Genomic DNA, 26,809 nt, shown 5'->3' with positions numbered 1-26,809 from the left:
CCCATTATTCACTTGCCTTTTAATGGACTGGTTTTTTAGCAATAACAATTGGGCTTGTTTAGCATATCATACATAAACTATTTTAGTAGTTCGCAGCTCTTTTATTAATTTTTCATAAAACTCTAAAAGTTAAACGTGCTTTTAAAAATTAATTCAAATATTATATTACCGGACATATAAAAATAACGCTTAGTATTAGCTATTTAAAAAGATGTTACCGAACACGATCACGAGAAAGTAATTAAAAATGTAGGTTTAATATAATAATAGGACTTGCAAAATTGCAAAATGAAATTGTTGCCAAGCTGCAAATGGCGAAAAGAAAAGACGGTTAGACAAAAACATTGAAATTATTGCAACCAACTTATTAGTAGAATTAAGAAAATAAAAAAACATTTAATCCTACATCTTACAAGATGAGATAAGCTAAATAAACAACAGAAACATAAATTTGAAAATATATACATAAGAGTAAATAGGCAAAAATAAAGATCATATCAAATGCTTTTTTGTTGCACAGCCTACAGTACAATTAGTATGCTTCTTCTGCCTGAGGATCTATATGCAATGCGATGGTCGGAACAGAACGACTCGGGTTTCATCTCTATTTACTCTTCCTGTAATGTTGTCTATAACTAACTACAAGCATTTGGCCTCAATTTCCTCGAGAGTGAGTCCCTTTGTCTCCGGCACAATGAAGAATATGAAAAGAAGAGACAGAATTCCGATTACTCCAAATGCATAGAATAATATTCCAGCGCCCAACCATGCCTGCAGCCAAATCGAAAAATTCCGTTTCTAGTATCAGTATTCATAGAAATTTGATATAGAAAATTCATTTCAATGAACTAATGTGATTTTCATGATGAATAAAACTGCAATAAAAGAAACAGAAATATCAATATTCTTCTTCCAAATGATTAGAAGCAGAGAGGAAATGAAGAAACTCAAACATTAAGCAACTCCATTTGCAGAAAATATGACAGGAAGAGTAGACAAATAAGAGCATCATGACAGAACTGTCCGATATGCTCGACTACGTAATTCTTGAGTTCCTTGAAAAAGAAAAAACAGTACTTCAATGATCAAGAACCCGTAAAACAGAAAACCTTGTATTAGTTTTTCTTTTTATTTCAGTAAACACCAACAGTTTCACTCATTATAAACCTTTTCCAAACTGCAGAAGCTTTAATGGGCTGAAACAAGACAAGATTCAGGAGAGCAGGCAATATACATTGAACCTGCACCCTAAACTTCAAACATAAGTTGGATACAAAGACTCATGGTTCAGAAGAAAGTTCAAACAAATAAGCCTTCAAACAATTTGAAAACTGAAGATGCGCCAAATCCTCAGAAACCCCTATTCAAAACAAATATACTCTGTTTATCATCAACTCAAACTTGCAGAAATTGAAATCCATTTATCATCAACTCATGCTTGCAGAGTTCTGTCCTAGCTAATTTAAGTAAAATATGAAACCTTCACCAGTCCTATTTAGTTAGCTAATGAAAACCATTAACTGGCCAAACCAGCTAAATCTTTTAGATACTTGGTCATAATCACATTCTTAATGGCAATGCCAATAACCAAACTAAAAAATATCTGACAAATGGTTGCCATGTTATAGTCCAGAACAAGCATGAAAACTATAACTCCTACCTTCCCAAATGGCTAGTACTTCCAGTAATTCAAGCATTTTTTTTAAGCATGCATCCTCAATATTATCCTTATTTAAGGATCACATTTATTCCTACCATGGAATGTGGTAGAATTTCTAATTAAAGCTAGGACTGTCATGACTTAACGATAATGAAATTCAAGCATTCGAATAACTTAAAGAAAGTGAGAGAGTGGTAGTTTTTGTCTATTATTTTCATTACTGTCTTACTGAGGATGACATGTATATAAGCATGAATTTACTGGATATATAAATAGGCTATCTAATTACCTTCAATGGGGAAAATGCAAATGTGACGAGTGCATTTGCACCAAAATTCACAAGCACTGCTATACTAAGTCCTCTCCCTCTTAGGCGTAGGGGGAAAACTTCTGAAATCATCAACCAACCAATAGGACCAAATGATAACTGCAAAATTGATTTCATTAGCATACCATCACAGATTGCAAAAACAGAAGCTATAGAAACAAGTTCTGTAACCGATGAGAGAAAAAAATGCGTAAATTTTTTAATTGAACAAAAAAGTAAATCATCTCATACACTAATTATAGAAATAATCAATGCAATGAATCATCAGACGGTATAAATTCTACCCATTCTTTTGCCATCCACAGAAAATTGATTTTCCCACAAAGAAGTTCTCGAAAAACAAAATAGGCTTCTTATCCATCAAGTATTCTAGGAAAGACAAACTTATGTGAACATAAATGCTTTGATGGAGTAAAAAGACGTAACAATGCACAAGAAAGAGAGACAAATTAGTTGTCCTCTCTTTATCTCACCCACCTCCTCTATTCAGAGTCTGTCCAGACAGTAATTGGCATACATTAATATCCCATTAATAGCTAGTACCTCTATGTGGTATTGTGGTTTTGTTATTACAGGTTTAGGTATCAGAGAATCACCAAATGCATTAGAAGATGCCTAACACATTTCCCAACTGTTGTGTAAATTTTAGGAAATATAATTCCAATAAAAAAGACTTAACATGATATGATACGAATGGTGAAGGTATCTTCAGCCTGCTTTCTTGCAGAATTCTAACAGCAATAAAGAAATTGACTAAGCAGAAACTTCAAAGAGATTTGAATTTGATTTAAAAAGTTAGATATTGATGAGCTACAAGCTTACTGATATCAATGATTTGTCAATAAGTTCCCAGGACCTGCTTAAGAAAGGCTGATCACTAGAATTCTGTATGATTATGCAGTAAGCCCTTCCCATACTGGGAATTTCATTAGCTGTCATATATACCTATATATGCTAAACAGTGTCCTGCACACAAGTAACCTTAAATCTAATCCTAATCCTGACTGAAGGACACAAGTACACATTGAACCACAAAATTCAGGGATGAGAATTTAGTTGAGAAATGACATGAAAATCTTTGATTACCTGATAACATCCAACATACAACAGCAGTGCAGCAACAGCCACAAAAGGAGCATTATCCAGGAAAAGATAATATGACCCCAGAAGGAATAAAGAGATGACCTGTTCCCAAAATAAAGCATAGTTCTTAGGAATTCCTCGTGACTCACTTTAGTTCATAAATTAGATGCCTATCCTTTCTTCACTCTTCTTCATTCAGAAAAATAAAGCTAAAGTCAAGCAAACTATAATTCGATCAAACAGAATGACCGCCGAATTGTAAAGACAGAGCTACTGACTTCACACACACTAATAAATTCATGAAATAACCATTATGCAAGAGGATGGTGAAGAGAAAAAAATAAAGAGAGAAGAGTTACCATTCCAGAAACACCACCAAGCAGTAAAGGTCTCCTTCCAAGTCTATCAACAACAAGAACGGCTATTCCAGTCATAATCAACTACGAATAGGACAGTCCAAGTTAGAGATCTCCAGAAGAGATATTTAGTGGTTTTTGATTGAAAACAGTTTATGTATAACGTATAAGAAAAAGAACAACATAATAAGTCAGCATAATGAAATGATAATTACATGGTCATCTATTCAAAAAGGAAAAAATAGACTAATAGAGACTGTGCGTAACTTAATTGATAGAACAAAAAAGAAAAAAAAAAATGGAAATTCAGATTTACAGCATATTCTACCGAAAACTCCATGAAAGCAAAGGCACACACCATAAGTTTATGTCCTCTTTATGCATGGCAAGCACAAGCAAAGGCACGTGACAAGCAATAATACTCAGATAAGCCACAAACATGGAAATGAATTAATAGCACCAAGAGCAGCAGCATGTAACTTTGCAATTTTGATACCTAGACTTGTTACTTATATAGCACCTTAATTACATATGTTTATATAGAATTATATATCACCAAGTTCAAAATAGAAATAATGTTAACAACAACGACAACGACAACAATCCTCTAGGATCTGTAATTTACAATGTATGTTAAATGACCAAAAAAAAAAGTAACTCTTCCCACCAATTTCAGATATCAGATAGCATACAGTTATTATGAGTTCAAGAATTAAATAGATGAATCTACCTTCAATAAGCCAAGTAGAATTGAAACCCGAGTTGCATCAGATGCTGCAGAAAACCCTGCACTCTGCCAAACCATATTGGGTTCGTGTGAAGACTTAGAACAGACACTATTATATTGTTAACCATCTAGTAACCTATTTTTAAGTAAATGAATACCTGAAAGATTGATGCGGCATAATAGAGTACACTAGGTTGTCCTGTTATCTGTCATAAAAGTAGATCGTTCACAAGGAGAAGTGTTCAAAACTTTGCGTTTTACATCATATCATTTCTGATAATAAAGATACCTGTTGAAAAAGAACTAATCCTGCACCAATGATAAGTGCTTTCAAGCATTTTCCTCGAAACATTTCCCCCAATGAAGCTTCTTTTTCTTCACCAACAAAACTTAGTTCAGTAAGAATCTCTTCTACTTGGGCAGGTGCAGTGTCACCTATAGCTTCCCCCCTGAGTCGGCACAAGCAAAATATTGCAGTTTCTTTTAAATCTTGCATATTGCCTTTCCCCTGTATGGCGCATAATAGTAGCCATCTAGGTGATGATGGTAGCCAGCACATCCCAACTCCCATTATCAATGCCAGAGGAGTACTTGCTACATACATATAACGCCAACCATCTATGGTATCAACCAGAAGACTACCAATTACATAACCTGCCTGCACAACTTTAAATATTCAGTTTTTGCAAGCATTATAAAAATCAATAACTACTGAGCACCATAGCATGTAAAGCCTAGAATTACTCAAAGTCCTCAGACATAAATGCAGAACTTACAACCATCCCAAGGACAATAAAGAACTCTTTGAGAGAGATTAGTCGACCACGTATCTGACTCGGAGCTGTCTCAGCAATGTACATAGGTGCAGCATGCATTGCCTAAAAATAGTAAACTAGCATTTAATACTCCACATAAAGATAAACAAGTGCACACAATAAACTGCAAATTATCAAAACCAATGAATGAGTTGGCACTTTAAATCATCTTTTTTTAAAAAAAAAGCAGCAAGCACAGTTTTCTTGCTCTACAGTATGCATGGGGAAACAGAAGTTACAGGAATATGAATAATCATGCATAAAATTTCAGGGCATATTATATAACAGAAATAGATGTTTTACCAATCCTATTCCAATTCCAAATACAAAACGCCCAATCACCATGATAACCAAATCTGGTGCTAGTGCTGTAGCAAGTGCTCCAACAAGATATAATAAAGCAGCAACAATCAACTCCCTTCTTCTTCCTTCAATTCAGATTCATCATTTCAACTTCATCAAGAAAAGGACATTTACAATAATCTTTACCTTTGTAACTTAAAACGTACAATAACTAACCTAGAAAATCAGCAATATTAAAGGCCAAGACAGAACCAATCAAGGCGCCATATAACGAGCCACTGGTCTGCAAAAGATAACAGTCACTAAGTTCAAAAAGAACAAGCATCTGACTTAAACTAATGGAGCATTTAAGCAATTTATGTTGATAATAGGCTTTTCCCTTGTAGTGCAAATAATAAGTCAAATCAATGTGGAAATAGAGGAAGGAAGAGATATAAAGAAAGGTGCCACTCATGAATTATGAGAGAACAGTTAAAAGAAGCAATTGTCACTAGAAACTCACAATGAGCCCAATTTCCACAGAGTTCAAGTTATACCATGAAATTCCGCTAAATGTGGATGACTGCAGGAGAAGAGAAAAGATTAATAAGCTCAGGTAATAGAAGAATTACAATTTCAACTATAGGCGTAAATGATCTACAATTTTTGCATGCATGCTTGCACAAAAATTCACTCTCTCACACGCGCATGCAGGCAGGCAGGCAGAAAAATGTGAAAAGTTGTTAATCTGTCCTCCATGTAAGTACCTATCTCTATTTAGTATTTAGGTTATTTGAAAATTTTGCAAAGAATTTAAACATTTAGAAGCATGAGCGCTAGATCAAAATATTATTAGCTTTAATCTATTATTAATGTCTCATTTCTGCAAGAGTTTAAGCAACAAGCCCGCTAAAGTATTTGTCATCAGATCAAGCATTAAGCAAAATTTCTTGTAGGTGATGATGTTGCACTGCTCAATAGGGAAAAATTCTAAAGGACACATTTATTGCTACTTGAGACCACAAATCATACTGAATAGGCATATAGAAGAAGTCCTAACAGAAAGAAAAATAATAAGTGTAAGCAAATTCTAATAATCCGTCTACAGTCCATAACTGCATCAAAAGCACACCTCTATATTTATTGTAGCACAAGATGTGGAACCAATATCATAACCATATAATAGTCCTCCAAGAGCTGGAAATAGAAATCTGAAATAAAATAAACTTCTTAAACGTCAACAAGAATTTTTAACAAATTAGGAAGCGTGAAGAAGCAACTTTACTTGGCAAAGATGTGCGTGACAATTAGTAAAGGAACGAAAAATAGTATCAAAACACAGTGAAATGAACCTGAACTTAGAAGAAGTATTTAGAACATAATAGGCTGGCAAGGTTAGAATGCATTAATTCATTTCTTTATACAAAAGATGCATAAACTTTAGCATAATTCACTTGTATTGACTCTAAAATCTCGTGTTTTGAGAACAGACGAACTTACCCTCTACTTACTTTAATTCAAGATACTTCAAATTCAAAATTGATAATAAAACTCAATCAACTCAAACTAATAAAATGAAGAATAAACGACTACTTAATTCTACAGCCAAAATTTTCCTCATTTACGAAACCTTTACATAGTTCATGTTCAAGTGTAGCAAAAATGAAACAGACATGGATAACCAGTCATCAGATATCCCAACAATGGTAACCGATCATCTTTGACAACATGTCCTAGCGAACATATAGACATATATTCCTTCAAAAATGAAAATAATTTGGAATACAAAAACCAACCAGAAATATAATAAAAGTAAAAACTCACGGGAGAATTGCAGCAGCAATAGAATAGTTCTCAGAGCTATTTTCCCCATTAAGCAGAGGCTCCTCAACACCATCAATTTCACCAGAAGACTTCCCTACCTAGTAAAAATTGATGCATTTAACAATATACCCAACATGACAGAATTAATGATTAAAAAAAAAGAACTTTCTGTTTATTTGCACAGAAAGAAATGCAGAAACATTTTGTAAAGAAGTCATTCTCTTGTTTTCATTCTACATAATCAGAAACCGTAGATATTTGAATTAATGCAACAATTTTGTTTCTTCAGACTACCGAGATTGAAAATCCCGCATTTAAAATTTATTTAATTCGCTAAAATTTTCTTAACAACGAAGAAGATCAATATAGATGCTCTCTCTCGATCCCTTTGGTCCTCTCTCCTAACCCAATCAAACAAATTAAGAATCGGAAAAAAATTAAAAACCTTTCCAAAGGAAGAAAGAGAGGACTGCTCAGGATCAGTCGCCATATTTCCCACCTAAGAAACACACAAAGAAATGTAAGCAAAAAAGAATAATTTCACAATGAGTAATTCAAATAGAATAGAACTAGTTCTTTACTTGTTCTTCTACCAATTAATCTAATATTCAAAACCAAAAACCAGGGCTTTAAGATTTCAACTGAAAGAAAGAAGGTGTGATAAATAAAAGAGAAAAAAGATGATGACGACAGTTGATTGTTACTTGTTACTTTTTTAGGTATTTACAGACAATTAATAAAGACTGGAAGGTTAGACTTTAAAGAAAGGCGAGCAAGGGAAGGAAGGACGTTAGTTACTCACTTGGTTAGTTTGTTGAGAGTGAAAATGAAGTAAATAAATGGGCAAGACAATGTGAGAGAGAGGCAGAGACAAAGAGATCTATTTTTGAAAGCTTTTCGTCACTTTGGACACGGGAAAAAGCTAGATCGCGAGCTTACTAGTTACCCCCATTTTAATAGAGAAAAAACAGCTGCAACGACAGACGGGTTGACGGAAGAAAGTTGAAATTTTGTGTCGTTTTGATAGCCACCTCAATATAGAAAGGAAAGTCACATGTGCCTCGTCAGCCTGTAATAGGTAGAGTTGACTTTATATGATTTGTAGGACATGAGGATTTTTTAAAACAAGATTCCAGTAAAATGTTCGGCAACAAATATTCAATTGCAAATTTATTTAACGAAATACTGTAATAACCGTTTTATTGAAACATTAAAATGTTTAAGTCCTCGCTAAGAATATGTGACTACTTGTATTAAATTATAAAGCCTGGATGCTACTAGAATAAAAGCTGCGTCTAAGAATTACAAATCCCATACTTGTCTTCTGCCCGTTCACTCGTTTGCTAGTCCTTTCAATTTCATTATCCATTGCCTGTGCTACTACTAGTACTTTCTTGGCCATGGTTGGACCAAGTAGAAATAACTTTATACACGACCCAAATTCAGACAACAAAAACTTCCAGGGGGTTCTCAATGAAAAAAGAAAAAAAAAAAAAAAGCCTCCAACAGTAAACTCGGCTTGTCCGGTCACAAGAGATGCTTAACAAACAACATTGTTAACTGCAAGTCAACTCAATATTAATCCATCTCCTAGATCTTTCATTTTGCTTTGGTAGTTGTTCTATTTACTTTGGTGATGCAAATTCAAACGGAAGTTTAATATAGAAGGCATTTCTCTACATTTCAATTCCACCACATGGACCAGGACCAGGGCCTCCAAATACCCAAGTAAAGAAAGAACAATAATGTAACTAGTATTCTAGCAAATAAAACCAGTATCTTTTTGCAATACAAGACAAACCATCGAAGACTGCTGCTGAAACATCTATTAGCTTGCCTTGTAAAATTGGATTATGAAGTTCACATTCAAAGTTTTCTTAATGAAAGCAAATGCAAACTCTTATGGCTTCCAATAAGCACACACAACTTATTCATGGAAATCGGGTTTCAAAGCAATAATTTCCAAGTTTACGGGAAGTTTGGTGGACCCAAAGGGTTACTCTGGCTTGGCTGGCTGCCAAGGTTGGTATCTGGTCCAGTCCTTCTGACCGGGATTAAGGGCATGGCCTTTTGAATGGTATATGAACTGCTCACCTTCTCCAGAGAGATTCTCCCGGTGCTCAACCCCATACCTCCTAGGTTTCAGCATTAGAAGCTGCAACAAATATGATGACATCATCATTCAGTATGAACCTTCCAATTATATTTTCATTAAAGTAAATTGTAGCTTACCTCATCACCAGTGTGATCAGTTATGAAATGAAGCCAGCCATGCCATTCTGGTGGCACTTGAGAAGCATTATACCGATCCTTTAAAGCATATTCAACCCATCGATGTCTTCCTACAAAACACCACATCAAGTCAAAAGGAGTTAAAACACACCAAGCATTAATTATAGGTGATAAAAACATTAATCAAGACATTTTTCTGATACTTCACAAATAGACACTAAGGGCATTTTACATTTTTAATTCAACACTCAACGATTGTCATAGCTCTCCATACATGCATATGATGATAAATAAAAACGAATACCAATCATGTTTAAAATACCTAATGAATCCTGTGACTGGAGACATGTTCTTATTGGTTTATCAATACAAGTCATAGCATTGCATATCTCATGAAATCAACAAGTATTGGGAATGAGTTTATCTGTACCAATGCTTTCAGTTCAAACTGGAAAAGAAAACACATCACAGTTATTTGAAGATCTGTGGTTAATCAAAAAATCCTTGACAAGAGGGGGGAAGTGTTAATGTCCAAGATATGCAACTATAACTGATTTTGTTATGCAATCTACCAATTTACTTCATTGATTAATGAAAATAACACTACTTTTTTCATTTAAAAAAATCCTTAGGAACTGTTAGGATTTTTCAGTTTAATTCATTTCTGGTACTAAGAATTTAACGGTTTTATAATGGGTGCAAAGAAAAGATTGACAGAAACTGTAGGGTAAGGATAGAATTTATAGCTCAGAGGAAGATAAGTTCTTAGCCAAAGTACTAAACATTTTCCAAACTCGACTTAAAAATGCCTTAATTTTATGCTTTGTCAGAAATGACTGCCAGGGGGAGAGGAGCAACTTTGTATGAAAATTTCTCTTAAGTATTTTGGTAGGGACAGTGACAAACAGACTTTTTGAGCAGAGCAGAGCAGGACCGTTCAATAAGCGGGGAACAGGGTACTTTCCTCTATATGAGATGGTATGCTGCTGATCCAGAGTAGCTAGGCTTGCTCATGCAGAAAGAAAGTAACAAAGAAATGCATTAACTAATCTTCTAATCCAGCTCAAGAAATGGAGGTAGATTCCTTATAACTTCTTTGGGGAGGGGGAGTGCAGTTCTAGCAGTATAACACCTCAAGCTTCAAATTTTTTTTTCACAGTAATTTTGATCATGCAAACGACACCACTCACATGCAATGTATGGTCTCAAATAACATGGATACTAAGAGGAAAATCCAAATTATTGCTCATGAGAAGTAGAGATGAAAGATTCCTCCTAACATACATAAATTCAACACAACATATTACTAATGTGTCAGACATGGGTCTTCTCCTTGCATTTGATCTTGTGTCAGTAGATCATTGAAGAAATGAAGTAGAAACGTGGCAGTGTCATGAACCAAAAAAAGGCCACTTATAAATTACACACGTAGGAGCCAACCTCAATGCGAAAAGCAGCAACAGCCACAATTATACAGGAAAGAAAAACGCATTTTCATCATTGCCAATAGCTACCGATAGTGCAATTAGGAAGAATATATCACATGAAAACGAGGGGGTAAAAAAGTACTAACCAAACTGCGTGTCTTCAAGTCTCTCATAATACTTATTGCCAAACTTGTCAACCCCCACGAGTGTGGCCCCTATGTTGTGGATTTTGGTTTGCCTAAATCAATTAAATAAATTTTAATTAGAGAAACTTACGAGAATTCACCTAAATCTAAGAAAAGCACGAGAAGAAAGATGTTGGCTTAAAAGTTAAAGGCTGACAAAAATCCAAATAATATATCTGAAGTCAAGAAAATAAACTAAACCAACAAAAAATATACAAAACAGAACGCCAGCTCAGACTTCATATGTCTGAAGTATTAAAATAGAAAAACAAAAAAAAAAAACATGAAAGAAATTACCAAATTCAAATGGTATTCTGTAAGAGAACATATAGATAAGCCTATTTAGTAAGAACACTGTTTTATAATTCCAAAATGACCAACAAAAACATCAAAGGCATAGCTTCCAGACCTTATAAATGAAAGGGCACAAATCCATTGAATCAAGAAACACAAGCACTCTCATTTACAAGTCTCCAATCAGAAAACCTTTAACAAGAATCAGTAAAGAAATTTTAACTTACAACAAATTTCCATCCAAAAGGCACTTCCTGAAAAAAATTCAGCAAAACAGAAGGAAGCAAAATGAGTAAAGAAGTCTGTAAAATTCATAAAAAAAAATAAAATAATAGAAAAAATAAATGAATGCATCGGTAAGAAAAAGAAGAAATACGATTGTTAATGAAAAGGAAGCATTCAAGAAAAACTCGAAGTTTAATCCACTGTCTGCTTCAATATTTTTTAATTTTTACTGGTGGAAATTAATTCACAAAGGAGTGCCTATTTATGCATCCCGCTCAGGTATCCATATTTATACACAACCCTCCATTTGTTAGAGCTTACTACTTATTATGAGACACAAACCAGTGAAAATTTCAGATTTTTCCCCACTTGCAAACAGCCCAAAAAACCTAAGTTTTCCAATCTCAAATTCATTCAGGTTCCCAAATTTCATGAACCTAGTCCATATTTTAATTGCATTATTTCTGGAAAACAATTAAGTTCATATTTTTCTAGCAGCACCATCACCCACAAAAAAGGTTTCCCTTTTCTTCCCCATTTTTTCTGAGTTACTCAGGTTCAGTTCATTTCTCGTTTAAATTATTTCTTCTGAATTCAGTGTATTCCCAGCTAACAAAAGAAAAACCAGAAACCAACCTTACAAAAAAAATTACTACTTTCACCACTTTGGGATTTAATTTAATTAAAAAAGAAAACTACTGAAATTAATATCTTTGCTCATATTCGGGTCAAAACTGAGCAAAAATGACATCTCTGGCATACCCATTAACACCAAAAATCAATAATAGATTCGCAATGTAGCGTTTCTAAATTCCTTTTGATTCTACACTCATCGGGTTGAGATGAATCAATTGAAAATTTTTTAAAATAAACATATAAACAAAAATAAGAGAAGAAAGGAAGAAGAAGATAAAAGGAAATGAACGACTGACGTGTAGCCTTCTTCCCTGAGCTCTCGTAGGAAGGTGCCTAGCCCTTTCTCTCTGATGGCCTTCAAGGCTCCCTTCACCACCGTTGATACCATCGCTCTCACTCCGTTCTTCTCTCTGTTTATTCTTTTCTTATTTTAGGCCTTTTTTTTTTCTTTTATTTCTCATTGCGAAAGTTGGCACATGCATCGCACGTGTGATTTTGTAGAAGCATGTGAGATAATTTTACACTGAAAATATATAAAGGGTCATTTGTTTGGTCTTACCCCCAATCTGAATTAATAGGTTATTGAACTAAAAGATTTATGAATGTATAAAATATAAATAATGTGAATTGCATATCAAGACATAGTTCATTGGTAAATACATGTATGACTTGTCAACAAATCTAGATTTGAATCTTTTTCCTCCAATATTCAAAAAAAAAAAAAATGTGAATTTATTCTCCTTTCTCTCTTTTTTCTTTACTCATTAAACCCTAATTTCAATTTGGGGCTAGTGGCGGCCTCTATCTTCTACTATTTTTTACAACATTTTTTTATTATTATTGTTATTTGTCTCTGTATTTAGAGTTTTTTTTTTTTTTCTCTTATTTGTGAGAGTGTAATTTTATTGATTAGCAGGTGTAGATATTCGATCAATAGAACCGGATAATATGGTATGTGTAATGCGCAACGGTGAAAACTCATATGTGTTCATCATATATTGTAAATCCTTAGAAAAGCATCCAAATATAGAAGATTCAAAAGGACTAATTGCTTTTGTTATCCAAATACGGATTGAACTAATTGCTTTTGTTATCAAAATATGGACTAGTTTCTGTAATAAAAATTTATATTTCTTATCAAGATCAACTCTAAACGGAAATATTTAATATTATATTTTTAAATTTTAATTTTATTATTCAAGAGAATATGAATTATTTTTATATCTGATTCATATGATCATTTGCATTCTTGATACTATTATTAATTAATTATGTGTATATTATTTGATGTAAAAAAAAATGAATGATTTATGGAGCAATACTGAGAGCTTATTGCTATTAAGATTGTTTGATAAATTAAATGTCTTAATAACTTGAATAAATATAATTTTACATAGTTGACCTTTTATATTTTTATTAATAAAAATTATATTATATCACTTAGGTTAAAGCCAAATATATAAATTTAACTTATTATTTAAGTATTAGCATAATGTGATTGTAAATAATATAAATATATATTATTCATATATAATATAAATTTAATTTTAATGATGAATGTTATATAAATTAATTATGTAAAGTTAAAAGTAATAACTTAAATAACTCACTACAAAATATAATATTAAAGTACATCATCTTCAATTATGATAAAATATAAAATTAAATTATATCCACTTCTTCCAGAAGTATACAGCCCAATATTTTAAACATTATGTGGGATATTTTTATCTTCTAATAAAAAAAAAGTTACACACTTAAAAAGAAATTTTAACTTTTGTAATAAGTTAATTTTTTGCCATTTCTGATAAATTATTTATCTGAAAAGATAAAATAAATAAATTTATTTTCTTTTTATCTCAATCAATAATATAGGTGTACGATAAATTATAATGAGTAAGGCATATAAGGAAAACCGCTTACAACGTTTTGTATTAGTTCAAATCCATTTTCTACCAAAATGGCATAGCCGATTTTAATTTCGGTTGAACCCGAATACAAGACCTATTTTCTACCCGAATGACTTTAGGGCATTTTGATTTCGTTTTTAACGGGACCCGGAACACAGCTCCGATCCAAATCGGGTCCAGTACTTGTACACGTGGTTGATTTTTATTGGTAGCACTGACGCGAAACTCATATGCCGACTACAGAGTAGAGAATTACGTACGTATCAGAAGTCCACTTTAATCTATTTTTTAAAAGGAAACACAGATAGGGATCGAAACATTGTGAAGGAATAGGGAAATTCTTCCAGGTATTGTTAATGTCTCTATAAGGTTTTATTTTTTTGATTATGAAGCTTTTATTCACTTGATTTGAAGGTTTTTCAGGTTATGTTAGGGCTGATTTTAATATTCTTGTAATTGGATGTGTATTGAATATGTTTTTTGTAAATGACTTCTTTTGATTGCTCAAAAATGGAATACATGTTTTTATTCAGATGATACTATAATCTGAAATGCTTGATTGCTATTGAATTATTTTGAAATGATAGTTTTTGTTATGCTTTATTATTTATTTTAATTTTTGACTCCCTCCCAATTTGTTGGTTTATTTGAGTTTGGAATTGTCTGCCGTTTGAGAAATTGGGGGGAAGTATTATACCTTTCATCCGAGAGAGAATCATCTTTTTCTTACCCAATTTGAATTTTCTCAGGTTTTCTCAGATAAAAGGAACAGTAGGTTCATCTTGTATCGGCTTCTATTAACTAAATGTGCTGAACCTTTTTAAGTCTGATAATATTCATTAAAAAAGCATTTCTTTATGTTTATATCCATTGATGACTGATTTGGTGCAACAGCAGACTCAGAGAAAATGATGCGACTGCGCACATATGCGAGCCTAAGTTTATTTGCAACTTTGGCAGTTATATATCATGCATTCAACAGTAGAGGCCAGTTTTATCCAGCTATGGTTTATTTATCAACCTCTAAGATCAATTTGGTGCTTCTTCTTAACATGGGTCTAGTCATTATGTGCATTTTATGGCAATTAACTAAACGGCTATTCCTTGGTTCCCTACGGGAAGCTGAGGTTGAAAGGTTGAATGAGCAATCATGGAGAGAGGTTATGGAAATCCTCTTTGCCATCACTATTTTCAGGCAGGACTTCTCAGTGACATTTCTTACAATGGTTACAGCTTTATTATTAATCAAGGCATTACATTGGTTAGCTCAAAAGAGGGTTGAGTACATTGAGACAACTCCATCAGTTCCCATGCTGTCTCACATACGGATAGTTTCATTTCTGGGGTTCCTTCTTCTTCTGGATAGTCTGTTCTTGTACAGTTCTGTTAAGTATTTGATAGAAACACGTCAGGCTTCAGTCTCTCTCTTCTTCTCCTTTGAGTAAGTTATTTAATTTTTGTATTATTATTTTTCTTATCATTTACATTGAGTTAACATGAGTTTTTCTGATGTCAATCTGCTACAGTTATGAGCCATATTTTACCTGGCCTTTTGTTTTAAATTATTAGGTTTTCTTTACACTTTCCTTTAATAACATCGAGGCAACTCCATCAATCCCCCATGTTGTCTCACATAATAGTTTCATTTTTGGGGTTCCTTCTTCTGGACAATCTGATGTTTGTCATTGCTCTAATATTTAATATTTTGTATCTTAGGTATATGATACTAGCAACAACTACCGTCTCCACTTTTGTAAAATATGTTTTCTATGTGAGTGACATGCTTATGGAAGGACAATGGGAAAGGAAGGCTGTCTATACCTTTTATTTGGAACTTATTCGCGACTTGCTTCACTTATCAATGTATCTCTGCTTCTTCCTTGTGATTTTCATGTAAGTTCAAGTTTGAACTTAGTTCTACACTGTTACAACTCACAATATACATAAAATTGTTATAGCCTATCATGTCTGACAAAGATATAATCGGATAAAATGCATGAACAGATGCAGATCTATTTGATCTGGCAAAGAGCCATGCATTCATGAATAATGCTATGTGATATTGACTTGTAAAGTTCTGTTTTGGCATTGATAAGTTGAATTTTACTGCATTGTTAATATCTTCTCGCTGATATTTGAATCCCAATGCTGCTATCTGGCTTATGGTGCTTTCTTATGGGTGGGGATGTATTGCAAGTTAGTAGGATGGATTTCCAGGGAAAACAACGGTGCTGATCCTCTTGACCTCAATCAAGGGCTCTGTACATGTTTGATTGATTGTTGAACTAGTGAATATTAATCTGCGGTAGAGGATTTGAGTTTTAATTTACTCTGTTGTTGGAGGCTGTTCTATAGAGAATATATTGACTCAGTTTTAAACTCAGTTTGTGATAAAATAATTTCTTTTATAGATATCATGTGAGAATAAGAAAGAGTGGAGACATAACGTGTGGCCGGATGCTTGGGTTCTTCCTTTCTTTTTTGGCCAAAGGAAGTAGCATTAGGATCATTATTAGACTCTCTTGGGCGTCATATTTAGGACCTATTTAACTTTTGAGGTGTTATGACTCTTTATCATGCATATAGGTCACCATTTGTAAAAATGCAGATATACATGAGGTCAAATGGTAAAAGTCATCTATTTTTTAAAAAAATTTGCGCGATAAGTTAAAAAATGGTCTTATATGAAGTTACCAAGGTTGCTAAGAATTCTACTTGTTTTCTATGTACTTGACTACGGAAATTTTGTCTAATTCTGCACACTATCCTATAGCAGTTCAATTAATCGTTTTTGCACATATTTATTGCCCATTCAGCTTCTAATTTTTATCTAATGAATTTGCGTTTGTCTTCATAGGAATTATGGTGTACCTTTGCACTTAATACGAGAGCTTTATGAGACATTCAGGAACTTCAAAATTCGTGTTGCTGATTACCTTCGTTACCGGAAGATCACTTCAAATATGAATGATCGGTTTCCTGATGCAACACCTGAAGAGCTCAATGCGTAAGATCCCTATGTTGTCCGTCATTTTTGTTAATCATAGTTCAGCACTTATTCATTTAGATCAGCATTCTTAATAATTTTCTTTAAATATGCAGAAGTGATGCAACCTGCATCATTTGTCGTGAAGAGATGACTACAGCCAAGAAATTAATCTGTGGGCATCTTTTTCATGTTCACTGTCTCCGTTCATGGTTGGAGCGACAACATACTTGTCCTACATGCAGAGCCCTAGTTGTACCCCCTGATAATGGTGCGAGTACAGCTGGAGGGCAACATGGAGCACGGTCAGATACTCATAGGCACGGTAATGTACCATTACCAGGTTCTGTTGTTCCTGATAAACGTATTCGTCCTGTGAAAAATCAAATCGGTTAGATTTTGTATGCACATTTTTGTAAAGATGATAAAATTGTGAAATCCCCACATTTTCTAATAAAGAAATATGGCAATTTGCTTATATAACTTATATATTAGAGTGTCAGATTGCTGAACAACATAATATCTGCATGACATGATTTCCTTTGATCAAATTGATGGGGTTTTACTGAAAAATAATAAAAATAGCAACTATTGAGGATTTATTTTGTTTCCGTACCAGATTTCTTGAACATGTTGACCATCTTTCCTCTTGCACATGATGCATTCTCTTGTGACTATGGACTTCTTTGACTAGCTTCATCCAAATGCCAACTAGCAATTAAGATGACTCATGATGTTGAAACTTTTTCATTTGCATCATTTTATATCAATAGAATCATTATTCTATTTAAAGCGAAAAATCAATAGGAATTTTTTCTGAGTTCTTTATCCCCTTCAGCTTTTTCTAATTTCCTGGTTTGAGATGTTTCAGTTAGCATGCCTCGTTGGTTTTATAATCATTCAGTGTTTCGCTGTAATTGGGAACAGGAACAGGCACCGCAAGTACAGGAGCCCAGGGCTCAGTTGGCAATGGGCAGGATGACAATTTGAGCCAGCATCAGGCCAGGCTTCAAGCTGCTGCTGCTGCTGCCGCTGTATATGAGAAATCTTTTGTTTATCCTTCTCCAAACACACTAGTGTGGTATGTGGTTGTATGCTGCAAAAGACAGAACATTTTTATTTTAACAGCACACATGCTGTGCTTCCCTTTTTTTGCCATTATCTGGCCCTGTATTTGGTCAGTTTATCAGTGGATGCATACTCTTGATGATACAGTCATACAGATGCACTAAACATTTGGCCTAGTTTCCCAGTCCACAATCTATCTCAAAGAGTTTGAAATGCATTCTTCTAAAGGGGAATGGATATTTATTTCTACAAGTTTTCCCCCTTTATTTCTACTTCACATAAAGCACTGAAAGAGATGTGTTTTGAGTTAAATAGTGTATATAGTATTTGGTCAACTTCATGGCCTGATATGATAAACATTTTGATGCATTTATGCTTAAATTTGCAGCTTCCTCTGTTCCTAACTTTGTGTATATTTATTTGAGATGACATGGGCCAGGTGTCCCTGTTGAATGTTTTTGGCCTGTTCTTAAATTGAACTTCAAAAAATCTTGAAAAAACAATTGATCTTTAAAATTAATTTCTAGGTCTCCTGGATATGCCTTGCTCCCTCAAGCTCAAAGACCTTTGGCTGATGGTACTAATAGGGAATCTAGTGGAGAACAAGCTTTCATGGGACAATCACATCCTCATTCTGCAATCCATGCTGGGCCATCAAACTTGCCCCAGCCACAATTTTCCAACTATGTCTTTGTACCCTTTCGGGTTCCTGGTGCAAATGCAACTCATGGAGAGAGATTGGACACTATACCGAACTCTGAGTTGGAAGCTCAGAAAAAGCTTCTCCAACGCCAAATTGAGGTACCATCTATTCAATGATCCCATGAACTTACATGTTTTAATATATATGTATATATTTGTAAACTTCTCATGCATGTAGTTCTCTATGTCATTTCAAATTCTGAATGACGCTGCCAATCTTATTTCTTGGCTTTTTACTAAGTCTCATATGCGATCGAGGTGTATACCAAGGTCATGCATGTTAAATTACAGATCAAATTGGAAGCTAGTGCTGGCAATATTAGACATGCGATGTCAGGTGAAATTAAATTAGAGTTAGATTCGTCTTAATTGTGTCCACATCGGGTTGAGTTGCAAATTAATGCACATTTGACATTAGCAATCAACTGTGAAAGCAAACATATTATGTTTAATTCTTCTCTTTATACATATTTATTTACTTATACAGTTCATATTTTGGACTTTTATCCTTGATAGTTGATTGTCTATGCTATATTGTTTTTACCCTTCTTTCTTTTCTTTTTTCTTCGGCTTGCTTCCTCACCATTTTTCTTTATTCCATAGGTATTAATGCACATTTGACATTAGCAATCAACTGTGAAAGCAAACATATTATGTTTAATTCTTCTCTTTATACATATTTATTTACTTATACAGTTCATATTTTGGACTTTTATCCTTAATAGTTGATTGTCTATGCTATATTGTTTTTACCCTTCTTTCTTTTCTTTTTCCTTCGGCTTGCTTCCTCACCATTTTTCTTTATTCCATAGGTCCTGCAGAGGCAGCTCCAACTACTACATCAGCCAAAGGCTGAGGATAAAGTGCATATCGATCCAACACCTTCAACAGAAAGCAAAGGAAAGACAGTTGTATCATCTCCATCGCTGTCAGACTCCAGTCATCATGGAGAGAGTGATGCAAATAGTCTTTGAAAAATTGTAGTTGTATCATGAGACCAAAGAGCATCGAGTATGTATAGGGCAAAAGAAGAATTAGAGAAGATCCTAGCAATCTTTACAACTGTAGTTCCCTCGACAGCGAGTTGCGTTTTTTTCTTCTTCTTTTCTTTTTTCTGTGATGTTTTTTAAGTGTTCTTAAAAAATTGCATAGTATTTTTTTTTTCTGTCTCCAATATTGATTTATCTCCGGATAGGCTTGGCAACTGCGTTGACCCCTCACCAGATTTAACTGAAGTTGTAGCTTCACGGTAAGGCATCAATTTAAGATGTACCTCTGGGGTTCTCTACCCTGGTCTTCTGTTTGCATTTAACTTGTATAAATTTTTAGTGCTACGAGTTCATTGTCCAATAAACATTCGGTATTCGATTCTGGTCTTATTTGGCATTCGAATGTTTTCAGACATCAACCAATTTCAAAGAAGCTTTCCGTTATTTGCTTTGGTTTTTATTTTAGAACATTTCAAGGCAGTCTCATAATCTGAGCTCAGATTGAAACATTTCTGATATATTTTAGATACCTGAACCTGGACTCCATTTGCCTCAATAGTCTCAATCGATACCCGCATGGATTTTCACATCAATTACAAACGAGTAGAACTTCACCATTGTTAGAATTTGATCATGCTAATAGTTCACTTGGATCGACTGGGTATATGTATCTAACAAAAGGGTTTATAATATACTCTTTTGAAATAGATAAACCCTCTATTCAAACTAGAAACTCTGTATCTTTAACCCCCTACCATTACTGGAGCTTTTATTCCTTTTCTTTTTCTTTTGGTACGCCAGAAACCTTCTTAAGTGAAAAAGGTGTCAATATTTAACCATTGCCCACCTATGCCCAGTACTCCGCTTCTATCAGTTAAACTTAAGTTGGTTGTTAAGCTTCAATTCACCCAGGGAGCTTAAGCTGCTTGACATTCTTCCAACTGCAGGCAAAAAAGAAAAAGGCAAAGTTTAGACTTGGTGGCTACCGGTTGGTGCAGGTGAAAAGAAAAATAACTGAATGTTCATGCTCCTAGGGGTAACCCTTAAGAGAAACTGCCATTCAACATGTGTGAAAGGGAAGTACTGTATCAGAATTGCTGCCATCCAATCCAACATCTTTACCAACCTAGGAATGAATGAAAGGATGTGATAGAAACAAGCAGAACATGGAGAAGTTACAGAGTAAAAGAAAAGGAAAATAGGAAACCTACCTTTTAATATAGTAGTAGAAAAAGTCAGCATAAAGAGCAGTCTGAACAAGGCCTGAAATCCAAGCTGTTTTGGCAAAGTTGGACAAAAAGCTACCGTTAATAACATTACCTAAATGAGACGATGCAACCAATAGGGAAAGCAACTTACGTATCCAGCGTACTTTAACTCCCCCTATGAAGAAGCGGTAAACCCAATTGAGGATATACAAAGCTCGGTAAGCTCTAAAGATAAAATAAAAAGAAAAGTATAAATGTCAAAAGAATCAAATGAACAAAAGTTGAGTAAATATAAGTTCTCCTCCAGCTTTCATTTCATCTATGTGACTCAAAAGAGTTATCAAAATAATAGATTAAGGTAAACAGCTGTATAGGTTAAAAAAGTATCTCATCATTATGCAGTCATACTTCTATCATTCTGTTTACCAACAATTCCTTTTCAAAGTAAAGACACTTTCGGTATATCAGAAATTGCACAATGTCTTCCAAGGTCAAGACATTGTAGAGAATGTAGAGGTGAGTCTGCTAAGACCAAAAGGCTTACAGAGGATTCTTAGCAATATATGTATACATCAGTCATCTCAGCTACAATTAACCTCCATTTGTCATATTTCATTACCAAATTATGGATTGGTAAGTGGTAACTCCATGCATCCACTTCAGACTACCCAATACCAAACATCACCTCATATACATTACAGATTCAAATTTTATATCACAATTCTTTACCAAACATCACTTCATTTTACCAGGACTATTGATCCAAACATAGAATATTAACACACCAATGCAAAGAAATTACAAAGTAAAACTCCTTGGCATGTTTGCAATGCCATTTAAATCTCGTACAGATTATGAAGTGTTGGTACCAAAAGACACCATATTTTTGAAAAGCCTGTATCAATCTAACTTCATCACTTTCCAAATCTTTATCCAACATTCTGTAGAATTATATTATGACCTATACTTACAGTTCCAAATTTCAATTAGTGCTACACCCATTTAAGTTTCTTTTACGCATGCCTAAATCAAGCTATACATTCTGGGTGTGACTTGGGGTACAATACGAATAAGATCCTCCGCATGTGTACATTCACACCAAGTCACATACATTCAAACAAGGGGGAAATTTCAAGGAAAAGTAAAAGTCATAAAAGCACAATAATTGAGAGAGAATTATATGGTCAATGGAGAAAACAAGGAACTACGAAGCTGCAGGAGTACTGGCACATACCCGAGAAGGAAAACATAGTTTACAGTCAAGTTGTCAATGTGCCTTGACCTTTGTAGTAATACCAATTGGGGTAAGATAGCCACTGCTTCAAGATAAATTGAAAATGCCCACAAAACCTATTACAAAATATCAGCTTTGTGTCAGAGATTAAATAAAAAGTGAAAAGCGACAGTTCTTCAGGTATCCCACTGTCAGTGTCAAGAAAGAAACACCATTAGATCATTAGAATTTCAGGAAGGGTGTTATTGCTTATAAATGAGAATTTCAACAAAAATGGAAAACTGAAGGGCAAAGATGCTAGTGGATTACGAAGAAATCATTTTTAGTTGCTGCCAATTAGAGTGATGAGCACAATTCTATAAACAGCTAGCTTCAAAAAACTTGGTAGGATATTAAATTTAAACAGATCCTGAGAGTTACCTTCTCTCCTTTAATAAGCTGGAATCAAGAGATTTTTGCCTCTACTAGCACAAATGTCAAAACACTTCATGTATAAATAGTTCTCTGCCTAAGTTCATAATAGCACTAGAACCTAAATGTTTGTTATCTGACATCTCTCATTATTGTCATACTTATATAACTAAATAGTTCATAAGTTTGTGTCAATTATATCTCCAAAAGCTCCATTTAACATTAAGCAAACAAGATATGTTATTTGTATAGCTATAAAACATAAGGCTTATAAACACAAACCTCAATAACATTAAAGGAACGGTGGATTAGAAGCGCAAGGACAAGGGAAGGGACAGCTAAAAGATAATGTCTAAAAGAATCTTCATCTTTGCTGTATGTTTGCTTGACAACTTTATGGTATCGCATGTACCAGACAATTCCAATTGAAGTCCCGATGAATACTACCTTCATTACAGTATTGTAGAAAGAGTAGTCCTTTACAAACAAATCAAGGTACCGAGTGAGGAAAACTATAGCATACAGTTCTTGAGTCTTCAGTGAAATTCCTGAGGGGAAAAGTACAAACAATGGTAGAATTGATAAATATTCAGAAATATATGACACAATGTTCTGGAAAAATAAGAAATAAAAAACATGAGTTTTTGATATCTCCTTATCAGATTTCTGTTGAATTGAAATGACTGTGCAAGAATTATTGCAGGTTCTAAACAAATTTCAGATTGCTCTCCCAAAGAAAATCTAAAAGCACTAGAACTTTGAAGTTCAATATCAATGTCCCAACATGTTGAGGTAACTACAATTCTGTGATTTTACTAATGAGACGAGTAAAATTCTAATTCAAATGAAATGCATTGCACTTGTGCACTAGTGTCAATTAAAAAATTTTATTAAGTACCATGAAAGGGAATGAAAGGAAATACATAGAGCATGTCTAGTAGCCTTGTGAGTCTTCCATCAAATCACTAAAAAGCCAATAAGGTTTCAAAAAAAAGATTTTTGTAAATAGTAACAAAGGTAGCTTAACCACACAAGCACCCATCAAAAGCAAATGGAATAAAAAGAAGGGACTAAAAAATAAAATAAAATCAAAGTTAATAATACATGAGGTTATGGGTCCTTGGAGTTCTTTTGACAAAATAAAAGTTCGAACAGTCATAGGCAAAAAAAAGGAAAATTGGAGTTATATGCCACAACTACAAATTCTCATACGAAAAGAAGTATAATAATTAAGAATCTTCAATGGGGATAAACAGAAATTGGTAAATCGTGCAATCTTCAAGAAAAAAGAAGAAAAAGAGAAAACAAAAGAAGAGAGCCATAGCTACCTGAAATGGGAAAAGCAAAAGTGAAAAAAGCAGAGACATGCATAAATTGGCATACCAGCACAAGATTTCGTTTTACGGATCTTGAGGAGCAGGACCACTATACTGAGAAGGTGGGTCATGTCCCCAGCTAGCCGAAACAAGTTCATGGCGTTGATTTCCTATTTCTCTTCTTGTTCTGTTTTGGGCTGTGTGTTTTGGGTCTTCTTCTTTTCTCTTCTCTTCTTCAGTTAATTCTTTATTTCATTTTCCTCTCGTTTGGAAAACGCGCTGTCTGTATCGATGGCTTTGCCGTTATTTTGGGGTTTAAGTTAAGGTTGTCTATAACCGTAGTGCAAGCTCCTTTATGGCGCGTGATCATTGACGTCATCCGGTACTACAGTCTACCCGTAGTCGCTTTCGACACACACTGCTGTTCCAGTACTGGAGGTGTTAATTAATTAATTAATTAATTAATACTGTTTGGTTACGGTTAATTTTCACAACTTTGTTACAAGTATTAAGCAAGTAATTTAACCACCTCATTCTTATAAAAAATAATAATAATTAACTAAATTAATCCCTCCCTCCCATAATTTTATTTTAATTTGAATATATATAAATTGAAAAAATTTAATTAATTGTATAATCAAATTGTAATTTTTATTTAATTTTTTTAATATCTATTAAAATTAAATGATTTATATCAAATTGTACTTGAATTATAAAATTATAATCAAATGAATGTGCAATGCACATTAAATAAGTATTTTTTTTAATCCTTGGCTCTCCCACTAAAGTATGCTATCAGTGATCAAATTTGTATTCACCGACATTGAGCTAGCTAGGTTGAGCATTTAATTCCACCAATTCAGCCAATTCGTTTTGTTGAATAAATGTTCGGTTAAAGAAAATTAAATTTTTTATGATTAATTCGTTTTTAAATATTGCATTTTTAGTGATTGATTAAAGGTTAATCAAATTGATCGACTCTCAAAATTAAATCATTTTCATTAAATAGATAATTAAATTAAAAAATAAAATATTTCAGTTTTTATTTGATTAAGTAGTTATAGTAATTCCATTTAATTTTTATTTCAGTTAAAGTAGATTAATTATAAATTTCAGTTAAATTCGATCGATTGATGAGTTTTCATTTTCTTTAACTTTGACGTGATTCAATTCGACTAAATCTGTCACGACCCGTTTCCATGGACCGGACCGGCACTAGGGCCCAGGTAAGCTTAAGGCCCCCGAGGCCCGTAGTAAGCCTGAAACACTAAAATTTACTATTCCAATATAAATTTCAAGTATTCAGCCCATATTACTAAATAAATAAATCTCAAGATTTTATTACATCTCGGCTCAAATTTATCTTCTACAAAATTCCACAGTTCGGCCCTAATTAACAATACATCACATCTTAATATGGGCTCACATAATTATATCGTCTATGTTAATACACGACTAATTGTACACAAATTCTATAACTGCGGAGTCACTAACTATTTTGTATACATAGCTTTTTATACATATAATTACATAGTAAAATAATTATGGAACTAGGAAAACTTCTTAATAGCCCTGTGGCGAAGAAATATAGCTTAAACCGTATTAAAGAGAAACTTACTTCCTGAAAAATTCAAACAAGACAAGTGAGTTTTCTAAGGAGTAATAATTATTGCACAACACACGCAGTCACACAAATGTGTAAACATATCAATCTAGTCATCCGACTAGTTATATGCTCACGCAGCCAGTCACTCAAATGGCATATCACCAGCACTCACAATCATAAACATCTTCATATAATCACATCACGTGGAAATTGGTCTGCGGCGTCACCGAAACCCCCGATGAGCCGTCCTCCCACATGGCCCATCCTCTCACGTGTGCACAAGGGAGCCGATCCCCCATTCTGGCCGACCGGTCTAATCCTCACTTGACCAGCCCTCTCATTGTTTTTTTCATTCTCTCTTTTCTTTTCCATACCAACAGGTGGCTACCCGGTCGTCTCCATCAAATCTAGATCATCAGGCGCTCACAACAGGAGGCCACCCTGCGGGCTGCGATCAAATCTAGATTATCAGGTGCGCCCAATAAAGAAGCCAACCTGTGGTTTTACATATCATATAGATCACAACGGTAGGTGCACACGGGGGCGCCGATCTCCCATTTACCCGGCCGACGGTCCAGTTTCATAATTTATCATAATCAGGATCCATGCTTTATCGACCGTCCTCACAAACCCATGGTGACCCACTTCATCCCAATTCCACACAAACAAAGCACAACAATATCACAACACAATTAATCAAACATTGCAATTAAATGCAGACATATTGATCAACTACATATCGAAATGTAATGCACGATTAGACATTCATACTCAAATGCAAACAAACAAATAAATAAATAAATAAATAATATTGACAATAAACAACAATGATGAAATAAATAAATAATTGAATAATTAAATGAACAATCATGATAATAGTAAAATAATCATAACAAGTTATAGAATTAATCTAAATAAACTTATTAATTATATTGTTAATTAAAACAAGTCTAAGTTCTATAGAAATTTCGGCAGCACCTCCCCTAAAAATTGGACTATCTACCTGCTCAAATATCACAATATTATATATATTTATCAACTAATGCACACAGCCCATCCGTCGGGCGATCAGACAGTTAAATTTCCCTTCCTCCATCTAAATAATATTGTCAACATTCAATTATTAATTCACAACTTATAATAACCTCCAAACATGTTCCAATAATATTATTGAACATTCATTGCTTTACGTAAATATAATCAGCTTTTTTTTTTAGCTAATTGACAAATAAATGAAATCGTTTATACATATACATATAAACAGAAGTTAATTAGCTTCTAACTATTATAAAACTCCTTATTAAA

At 33.8% G+C, this 26,809-nt stretch overlaps 4 protein-coding genes across 8 annotated transcripts; 1 reads left to right on the top strand and 3 right to left on the bottom strand.

Annotated features, from left to right (window-relative positions):
• Positions 1–350: 350 nt before the first annotated feature.
• On the bottom strand, positions 351–8,022 carry LOC105649009 (D-xylose-proton symporter-like 2). Of its 2 annotated transcripts, none has more exons than XM_012235525.4 (15): positions 7,878–8,022; positions 7,521–7,574; positions 7,076–7,173; positions 6,384–6,462; positions 5,775–5,834; positions 5,489–5,555; positions 5,273–5,397; positions 4,931–5,032; positions 4,444–4,812; positions 4,313–4,360; positions 4,158–4,220; positions 3,431–3,511; positions 3,075–3,173; positions 1,950–2,087; positions 351–771 (listed from the first exon to the last, which is right to left on the bottom strand). In XM_012235525.4, the coding sequence occupies exons 2-15, from the start codon at positions 7,563–7,565 to the stop codon at positions 640–642; spliced, it is 1,506 nt and encodes a 501-aa protein (XP_012090915.1). In that variant the 5' UTR covers positions 7,566–7,574; positions 7,878–8,022; the 3' UTR covers positions 351–639. The 2 variants fall into 2 exon arrangements, with proteins under 2 accessions (XP_012090915.1, XP_012090914.1); XM_012235524.3 differs by having other exon boundaries at positions 7,657–7,883.
• A 782-nt stretch (positions 8,023–8,804) lies between these two features.
• On the bottom strand, positions 8,805–12,522 carry LOC105649011 (NADH:ubiquinone oxidoreductase, 17.2kDa subunit). The gene is made up of 5 exons (XM_012235526.4): positions 12,371–12,522; positions 11,441–11,467; positions 10,881–10,972; positions 9,308–9,417; positions 8,805–9,230 (listed from the first exon to the last, which is right to left on the bottom strand). The coding sequence occupies exons 1-5, from the start codon at positions 12,460–12,462 to the stop codon at positions 9,072–9,074; spliced, it is 480 nt and encodes a 159-aa protein (XP_012090916.1). The 5' UTR covers positions 12,463–12,522; the 3' UTR covers positions 8,805–9,071.
• A 1,666-nt stretch (positions 12,523–14,188) lies between these two features.
• Positions 14,189–20,117, top strand: LOC105649012 (ERAD-associated E3 ubiquitin-protein ligase HRD1B). 2 transcript variants are annotated; one of them, XM_089717805.1, is made up of 8 exons: positions 14,189–14,331; positions 14,882–15,425; positions 15,701–15,877; positions 16,842–16,991; positions 17,087–17,295; positions 17,898–18,051; positions 18,566–18,839; positions 19,553–20,117. In XM_089717805.1, exons 2-8 carry the CDS (start codon positions 14,893–14,895, stop codon positions 19,712–19,714), a joined length of 1,659 nt encoding a protein of 552 aa, XP_089573931.1. In that variant the 5' UTR covers positions 14,189–14,331; positions 14,882–14,892; the 3' UTR covers positions 19,715–20,117. The 2 variants fall into 2 exon arrangements, with proteins under 2 accessions (XP_089573931.1, XP_089573932.1); XM_089717806.1 differs by having other exon boundaries at positions 14,193–14,331; positions 14,879–15,425.
• A 158-nt stretch (positions 20,118–20,275) lies between these two features.
• Positions 20,276–24,214, bottom strand: LOC149498551 (ER lumen protein-retaining receptor-like). Of its 3 annotated transcripts, none has more exons than XM_089717807.1 (7): positions 23,966–24,214; positions 22,865–23,130; positions 22,172–22,287; positions 21,089–21,162; positions 20,941–21,004; positions 20,771–20,855; positions 20,276–20,670 (listed from the first exon to the last, which is right to left on the bottom strand). In XM_089717807.1, exons 1-7 carry the CDS (start codon positions 24,054–24,056, stop codon positions 20,647–20,649), a joined length of 720 nt encoding a protein of 239 aa, XP_089573933.1. In that variant the 5' UTR covers positions 24,057–24,214; the 3' UTR covers positions 20,276–20,646. The 3 variants fall into 3 exon arrangements, with proteins under 3 accessions (XP_089573933.1, XP_089573934.1, XP_089573935.1); XM_089717808.1 differs by having other exon boundaries at positions 20,814–20,855; positions 23,966–24,213; XM_089717809.1 differs by lacking the exon at positions 20,771–20,855 and having other exon boundaries at positions 23,966–24,212.
• Between the last annotated feature and the right edge of the window lie 2,595 nt (positions 24,215–26,809).

The sequence above is a fragment of the Jatropha curcas genome, chromosome 2 (genome assembly GCF_041381405.1).
Source record: "Jatropha curcas cultivar XTBG-Jc1 chromosome 2, XTBG_Jcur_1.0, whole genome shotgun sequence".
Classification (NCBI taxonomy): domain Eukaryota; kingdom Viridiplantae; phylum Streptophyta; class Magnoliopsida; order Malpighiales; family Euphorbiaceae; genus Jatropha; species Jatropha curcas.
This window is presented reverse-complemented; position numbering and strand designations above follow the sequence as displayed.